The sequence below is a fragment of the Papio anubis genome, chromosome 3 (assembly GCF_008728515.1).
Source record: "Papio anubis isolate 15944 chromosome 3, Panubis1.0, whole genome shotgun sequence".
Taxonomy (NCBI): Eukaryota; Metazoa; Chordata; class Mammalia; order Primates; family Cercopithecidae; genus Papio; species Papio anubis.
The window spans coordinates 38,275,272-38,283,806 of record NC_044978.1 but is presented as its reverse complement, the minus strand read 5'-3'; the positions used below and the strand labels follow the sequence as shown (position 1 = coordinate 38,283,806).

At 43.3% G+C, this 8,535-nt stretch overlaps 1 protein-coding gene and 2 non-coding genes across 3 annotated transcripts; all 3 read left to right on the top strand.

Moving 5' to 3' along the window:
* Nucleotides 1-2,489: 2,489 nt before the first annotated feature.
* Nucleotides 2,490-7,536, top strand: LOC101003493 (40S ribosomal protein S3a). The gene is made up of 6 exons (XM_021938853.2): nucleotides 2,490-2,625; nucleotides 3,418-3,521; nucleotides 3,905-4,092; nucleotides 5,816-6,024; nucleotides 7,084-7,193; nucleotides 7,365-7,536. Exons 1-6 carry the CDS (start codon nucleotides 2,564-2,566, stop codon nucleotides 7,484-7,486), a joined length of 795 nt encoding a protein of 264 aa, XP_021794545.1. The 5' UTR covers nucleotides 2,490-2,563; the 3' UTR covers nucleotides 7,487-7,536.
* Nucleotides 4,991-5,062, top strand: LOC116274320. Its single transcript, XR_004182948.1, has one exon. It is a non-coding gene; the product is annotated as a small nucleolar RNA SNORD73 (small nucleolar RNA).
* On the top strand, nucleotides 6,763-6,828 carry LOC116274321. Its single transcript, XR_004182949.1, has one exon. It is a non-coding gene; the product is annotated as a small nucleolar RNA SNORD73 (small nucleolar RNA).
* Nucleotides 7,537-8,535: the final 999 nt, after the last annotated feature.

Sequence of the window (8,535 nt, the reverse complement as noted above, 5' to 3'; positions counted from 1 at the left end):
TTTCACACCCCCTAAATTTTATTCAACACACTTACATTAAAACTGCTTATTGCACCATTTAATGTAACAGGGTCAGGAAAATATTAATAGAAAATTTTTAAAGCTTTTACTACCAAACAGAGTTGAGGATTGAAATACAGACCTCTGACAAATCTTAGGTGTTGGTGCTGCTAAAATAAATTAGATGCAGCTGACTTCATTAAGGCCTCTCCCTGTGGCTTTCACTCTTGGGCAGAGAGAGGAATCAGACCAGGAAGAAGGTAAGTTTGGTTTTTATGCTGCAGTAAGCAGACTGGAGGCCCATTTTATATATATATATACACACTTTTTTTTTTTTTTTTTTTTTGAGACGGAGTTTCACTCTGTCCAGCCCAGACTGGAGTGCAGTGGCGTGATTTCGGCTCACTGCAGCCTCCACCTCCCAGGTTCAAGCGATTCTCGTGCCTCAGCCTCCCAAGTAGCTGGGACTACAGGTGTGCACTACCGGCCAATTTTTGCATTTTTAGTAGAGATGGAGTTTCACCATGTTGTCCAGGCTGGTCTCAAACTCCTGGCCTCAAGTGATCCATCTGCTTCGGCTTCTCAAAGTGCTGGGATCCTCCTACCTCAGCCTTCCGAGTAGCTGGGACTACAGGCATGAGCCATCATGCCGGGCTAATTTTTTTTTATTCTTAGTTGTGATGAGCTCTTGTAATGTTGCCCAGGCTGGTATCAAACTCCTGAGCTCAAGCAAACCTCCTGCCTTGGCCTCTTAAAGCGCTGGGATTACAGGCGTGAGCCACCACACCTGGCCAAATTTACCATCTTAACCATCTTTTTAAAAAAGAGATGGGGTCTCACTATGTTGCCCAGGCTGGAGTCCAACTCCTAGCCTCAAGTGATCCTCCTGCCTCAGCCTTCTGAATACCTGGAACTGCAGGTCCAAGGAACCTGGCAAGGCTACCTAACCTTTTCCAAGAGTACAGTTCAGTAGTGTTAAGTACATTCATACTATTATGAAACTAAGACTTTGAATTTATCCTCCAGGCAACTGAGATTTATGGAATTACTGAAAGATTTCAGGACCCTACCAGAGGTTTAGGAAGGTTGTCTTAGGGGGTGGGTGTAGTGGGAGGTAGGTGATGGAGGCCAGCAGGACTGGAAGGGATTGTAAGTTTAAAAGCTTGCAGCGGGCCTTGTAAGTGAGGGTTGGTTTTTGGCTTGGTCACAGGGTTTTCTGCCAGACAGGAAGTTAGAGAAAGGAACTCAACACACCACTGGCTGAGTACCAAGCCTGTATGGGCCAGATGCTTTCCGAGGGCTGCACACTTGAGCTAGCCAGCCACATCTTGCCAAGATGTGCTCTGTTAACCCCTACAGTTAAAAAAAAATGAGGAAGGGAGAGGTCGGATTAGTTGCAAAATTGGAAAAATTTGGAGATTTCACTGTTTTTTTTTTTTGACGTACTTTCACTCTTGTTGCCCAGGCAATGGCGTGATCTCAGCTCACTGCAACCTCCGCCTCCCGAGCTCAGATTCTTGTGCCTCAGCCTCCCGAGTAGCTGGGATTACAGGCACCCACTACCACGCCCGGCTAACTTTTTGTATTTTTAGTAGAGATGGGGTTTCACCATGTTGGCCAGGCTGGTCTCGAACTCCTGAACTCAGGCGATCCACCCACCTCAGCCTCCCAAAGTGCTTGGATTACATGCGTGAGTCACCGCGCCCAGCCAACGCCCTGCTAATTTTATAATTTTCTTGCAGAGACGGGGTCTGGCTGTGTGGCCCAGGCTAGTCTCCAATTCCTGACTTCAACTGATTCCCCTGCCTCAGCCTCTCAAAGTGCTGGGATTACAGGTGTGAGCCACCGAGTTCGGTCTCACTCCACTTTTAACAAACCTTTTAATCAATATATAACAGACATATAGAAAAGGACACAAATAAGCGTAGAGCTCAGTGAATGTTCACAAAGCAACAACACCTGAGATGAACCAGCACCCACATGAACAAGCAGAACGTTGTTAGCATCTCTGGAGTGATGCTCATTTAACCCTGCGAAACCTCATGAAGCCGACCGTTTTATCACCCCCATTTTACGCATCAGGAAACAAGCGTGGAGAGGTCGGTCTCAAGCAAAGCCCTGTTGAAACCGACATTTGAATCAGATCCGCTGACTGACTCCAAAGCAAATGCTCTCGAGAAGAAGCCGGTTTCGGGGTTAGACGGTGAGTTCAGCTTTGAACGATGTTGAGTGGGCGTCTCGTTTTATCTCGTTTTACAGAAACTTACTTCCAGACGTCACAGCCACAGAAACCACAGGTAACCAGACGCCTGCACGTCAGGCCACCAACGCCTTGGTCTACACAGCGCAGCTTCCAGTGAGCCCGCGGCATGCCGCGCGACCTCCCCACACACGAAGGCGCTGTCGCAACGACAGTAGCAGGAGTGGCGCTCTCTACTGTCGCGGAATTCTTGAGGCCGGAAGAATAAGAGGGCAAAGGTCACGTAGACGGCGCGCCCCGCCCCGTAGCCCTAAGTTCTCGCGCGTCTTCCACTTCCGCCCTTTCGGCTCTCCGATCAGCACCATGGCGGTTGGCAAGAACAAGCGCCTTACGAAAGGCGGCAAAAAGGGAGCCAAGAAGAAAGTGTAAGTGGCGACTGTCGTGGCGTCCTGCTTTTTGGATGTCTGCTGGAATCGGCGGGCTGGTCCTAGATCGCGGCGTAGCCCGGATGGCGAGGATTCCAGTCGGATTGTGCGGGCCGTGGCGGGTTGGTGCACCCAGGAACGCGGCCTGGCGGGTTTGGGTGTTGAGTAGTGGCAGGTCGGCTGCTTTTCCCAGGCCTTCTAGTCCTTGCGCACTTCACATTTGAGCCGGCTTGCGGCCGCCACTCGGCTGGAATGTTTGTTTTGTGGGCTCACGTGCTGCCTCAATTCCGCGGGTGTTTGATGGCACTGTGACAGCAGGAGTTGAGGAAAGCACCCTCCTATCCATTGAGGACATGTCAATCCTGCCTTTGCTTGGTCCCGCTGGAATCTGCGAGCTCCTACTAAGCTTTGAGGCCATGCAGGGTCTTAGTTACCAGTACATGCCATTACGTACCAGCAAAGTTAACGAGATAGCATGATACTCGTACCTGTGTAGTGGAGGGACCGATGGATGTTACTCGTGTCTGTGTAGTGAAAGGACCGATGAGGGTGGGAAGTGGACATAACCTTTCGAAGTCTGATGCATGCAGTGAAACATAGAGTGGGAAGAGCTAGATTTATGTTTGTGCCCCTCACCTCACTGTGAGATACACTTTAGTATCAAATTGCCGGTTAGCTTTTTAAAATATTGATGGGAAATAACATTAACAGTGATATTAGAGTGAAGAAAGCACAGAATAAACACAGTAAGAATGATCTGCAATGGAACTTAAGCATTTTCTTAAAATCCAGGGTTGATCCATTTTCTAAGAAAGATTGGTATGATGTGAAAGCACCTGCTATGTTCAATATAAGAAATATTGGAAAGACGCTCGTCACCAGGACCCAAGGAACCAGTAAGTAGCTTATTCTTGGTTTGTATTTTCCTTAAGTTGGCGCTTGTATATTGTAGCAGGCATCTTGGTCTGTTGTTGGTCCTGTGGTGGGAGACTTTAAGGGAATGTCAGCTCTCGGTTGCAGCCTTGGCACCTGTGGTGCTTGTTTTTAGTACAGCACTTGGAGAAGCAAGATGGTGCTTTTTGAATTAAGAAAATGTGCCATAGGTAGTTCTGAGCTTCTAATAAGTACTGTCGATAAGTCACTGGTGTCTGGATAAATTTGACAACAAAAGTTAAAGTCTTTACAATTTACCATTAACTTAATTTCTACCCTCAGTTTACAGGCTTGACTTTGCTTATATGGTTCCTAAATGTTAAGACACTTGTTTTTTCTTTTGTAGAAATTGCTTCTGATGGTCTCAAGGGTCGTGTGTTTGAAGTGAGTCTTGCTGATTTGCAGAATGATGAAGTTGCATTTAGAAAATTCAAGCTGATTACTGAAGATGTTCAGGGCAAAAACTGCCTGACTAACTTCCATGGCATGGATCTTACCCGTGACAAAATGTGTTCCATGGTCAAAAAGTGGCAGGTGAGACCCAGAGTTCCTTAGAGTTTGTTGTGCTACGGGTGTTTGACCAAGGATAGCATGGTTTGATATGACAAGAAGGAGTAAGTTCATTTTATTTATTGATTGATTGAGACCAGTGAAATGTCCACAAAGTTCATTTAAAATTTTGTTTTCTTGCCGTTATTGAGTGCTAACTCTGGGGTTGCCACACCATGATAATTTACTTAATATTTAAATCTAAGATTTAATAGTGGTGTATCATCAAAGTCAGATTTTCTTGCTGCATAGATGAGTGGTTTTTTGAGGAACGTTTAGGTGCAGGTGGATGGTTTCGCCTGTCTTCAGGATATTTTTTGACCTCAGAATTGAGCGAGTGTTGATTAACTGTGGCAATAGAGAGCATAATTGTGGCAGAGCCTCTGGTGTGAGGTTAAAATCTTGGCTCCATTTCCCTATTGTGTTCTCTTTGGAAAGTAACTTGTTTTCTAAGCCTCGGTTTCTTTATTTGTAAAGTGCAGGTGAGAGTATCATTTTATTGAATTGTGAGGATGAAATGAAAATATTTCAGATGTTTCTCGCTAACTATCCAGTTGGAATATTTTGTGGGAGTTTTTTGTTTTTGGGAGATTGAGGCTCCAGGCTGGAGTGCAGCGGCACCATCTCTACTCACTGCAACCTCCTCCTCCTGGGTTCAAGCGATTCTCGTGCCTCAGCCTCTTGAGTAGCTGGGATTACAGGCACCCGCCACCATGCCCAGCTAATTTTTGTATTTTTGGTAGAGACAGGGTTTCACCATATTGGTCAGACTGGTCTCGAACTCCTGACTTCAAGTGATCTGCCCGCCTCAGCCTCTCAAAAGTGCTGGGATTACAGGTGTGAGCCACTGCACCTGGCATAGTTTGAATATTTTGTATGTGGGAATGAAAGATGACAAAATGTTTTGGTCCCAAATGATACATACTGATTATACCGTTACATTTATCCTGACATTCCTCTAAGGCTTTATGGTTTACATTTCTGGAAATACTTTAAGGTCCCTTATCTGTAAATTGTATTTGATGAGGTTTTTTTTTTTTTTTTTTTTTTAAATACTAAGGTATAAAATTTACAAAATGCAAACAAGGTAAATCAGTTTTCATCACTACCCAAGATGGTTTTTGTTTTTTCAATGTAGGCAATAATATGACCACTAATTAGGGGTTTTTAATTATATTTTAGCTCTGAAATTGGGTATTTAATCATCAACATGGCTTTAGTTTGGAACATAAAAGACATCTTTCAAGGTGTACATTTAGAATTATTATAGCAGTCACTTATTCACAACACAGTTTTTTGAAAACAACATAATCACTGTAGATGTTCATATCATAAAATACCATGGATCCTCTCAGAATCTATTTTCCTCTGGCGTAGTTTTACACTTGAAGGGGGATGAGCTGTTTAAAGGAGTATATGTATATGCAGTGGATGTGGGTTTGGGTGCCGTCGAAATAGTAGTAGTGATGGAGGGTAGAAAGGAGGGAGGGCAGTTGAGAGGACGTGGTTATTTAATTGGGTAAGAATTTGGGGGTAACTATTGGTAAGTTCAAGGAAGTTAATTTTGTAAACTTAAGAGATGTTATTTATATTAGGATACTTTATATTTAATAATGAATGTTGACAATCCAGCTTTTTAAAATTAGAACTTCAGGGATAAATGGATAACGTAAAACCTGTTAAATCTGACAGTATCTTTTTTCTCCAGACAATGATTGAAGCTCATGTTGATGTCAAGACTACCGATGGTTACTTGCTTCGTCTGTTCTGTGTTGGCTTTACTAAAAAACGCAACAATCAGATACGGAAGACCTCTTATGCTCAGCACCAACAGGTCCGCCAAATCCGGAAGAAGATGATGGAAATCATGACCCGAGAGGTGCAGACAAATGACTTGAAAGAAGTGGTCAATAAATTGTAAGTGTTTCTTAGCTTCCTCACACAACACAACCTTGAGTATTGATTATTCCTCAGATAAGGGAAAGCATATGAAACAAGGTAAAGGTCTGTTGAAATCCTGTCTGTGAATCCTAGCTATATCCCTTTACGTGAAAGAGTAAGTACTCAGTAAATACTATTATTTGAGTCAGAGTCTTGCTCTGTTGCCCAGGTTGGAGTGCAGTGGTGCGATCCTCCTTGGCTCACTGCAACCACTGCTTCCTGGGTTCAAGCAGTTCTTGAGCCTCAGCCTCCTGAGTAGCTGGGAATACAGGGGACTGCCACCATGCCCAGCTAATTGTTTTTTGATTTTTAGTAGAGATGGGGTTTCACCATGTTGGCCAGGCTGGTCTTGAACTCCTGACTTCCTGACTTCAGTTGATCTGCTAGTACTCTGTAAATGGTAACAGTTTTTTTTTTTGTTTTTATTTATTTTGAATGAAGCTGTCTCACAGTAGATGGAGTTGAAGGACAGGAAATGTTTTTCCCCTACTTAGAAAATAGACTGAATAAGCTGGGTGCAGTGGGATGTGCCTGGAGTCCTGGCTAATCAGGAGGCTGAGGCGGTAGGATTGTTTGAGCCCAGGAGTTTGAGGCCAGCCTGGGCAATATAGGAAGACCCTGTTCCAAAAAATAATAAACATACGTGTATATATACACACACAAAGAGAAAATATACTGAATAGACAAAACCGTTCATGATTAATAACACATGGGAATAAGTGATGAAAAAAGTTTCGGTCCCATATGATGGCCAGTGATAACTTACATTTTTCTGATGTTCCCATGCAATATACAGTTAGCTAAGAGGGTGTAATGGAAAAAGCATAAGACTTGGACTCAGAAGACTCTACTAAGTGTAATTCAGATAGATCATCTATCCTTTACTTACAGGAGGATTTATGCAGGTTAAATGAGGTAGGTGTTACATGTGTAAGTTTATTCCAAGGCTTCTCTACATTTAAAGGAAATGACTTATCCCCTTATATCTCATAACTAGGACTTTAAGAAAAAAAATTTACTGTTACTGGTTTGCAGGATTCCAGACAGCATTGGAAAAGACATAGAAAAGGCTTGCCAATCTATTTATCCTCTCCATGATGTCTTCGTTAGAAAAGTAAAAATGCTGAAGAAGCCCAAGTTTGAATGTAAGTGAGAAATCACATGATTCCTGTAGGGCCAAATACATTGTTTTTGGGTGGAGGAGGAGTTTGGGGCTATATCATGGCCTCCTTTTTCTTCCTGTCATGCTTGCATAGTAGTGATGACCATTGTTTCAAGATACACTATTACTAACAGGTTTTTTTTTTGCCTTTTAGTGGGAAAGCTCATGGAGCTTCACGGTGAAGGCAGTAGTTCTGGAAAAGCCACTGGGGACGAGACAGGTGCTAAAGTTGAACGAGCTGATGGATATGAACCACCAGTCCAAGAATCTGTTTAAAGTTCAGACTTCAGTTAGTGTCAAATAAAAAGTGCTATTTGTGATGGTTTGCTTCTGAACATTGTTTTTTAAAAAATAATCTGACAGCTTGGTGGATTAGATAGTAAATTGGACAGCTGGTAAACTTTTCTGACCCAGACAAATTAGATACTACTACTATGCACTTTTACTGTGAAGCTGAAATGGGGCGGAGAAGCTGTTACCAAGTGGGCATTTAGTGCTATCCACCTGCAATCATTCATTCATTCAGTTTCTTCCTCTTCTCAAGCCTTCAGTTTTCTCACTTCTTGCTTAGCTGATAACCTTGCTTTGTATAATCACTAAAAAAGTTGTAAAACAGATGAGAAAAGAACCCCACAAATTTCTGTTACCTATACTTTGCCACCTGTGCATGTGTTAAATCATACTACCTTCTGTCATACCACTGGATGGATTGTGCTAAGACATAAGAGGACAGCCTTTTTGTTTTTGCCTAATTGGCCTCATGGCTCTAGCAGTTTACACCTTTATCAATTCCTTGCTGTGCCTTCCATCACCACACAAATACTAGTAATACAAATCCCAGAGCACCTTACTCAGCCCCTTGATAGCAAAGCTCAAAGGAATGTTTTATCTATCTACCATTTTTTTTTTTTTTAACATAGAAAAAATTATATATTTGAGGTCAAGTGTGGTAGCTCATGCCAATAATCCAGCACTTTGGGAGGCTGAGGTGGGTGGACTGCTTGAGGTCAGAAATTCAAGATCAGCCTGGCCAACATGGTGAGACACCGTCTCTAAAGAAAAAATTAGCCACGTGTGGTGGTGGACTCCTGTAATCTCAGCTTTTTGGGAGACTGAGGCATGAAAATCACTTGAACCTGGGAGGTGATGGTTGCAGTGAGCTGAGAACACACCACTGCTCTCCAGCCTGGGCTACAAAGTGAGACTTTAAAAATTATGTTTGAGAGACATGATCTTCCTCTCTCACCTAGGATGGAGTAGAATGGTGTGATCATATCTCACTGTAACCCCAAACTCCTGGGCTTAAGCAGCCCTCCCTCTCAGGC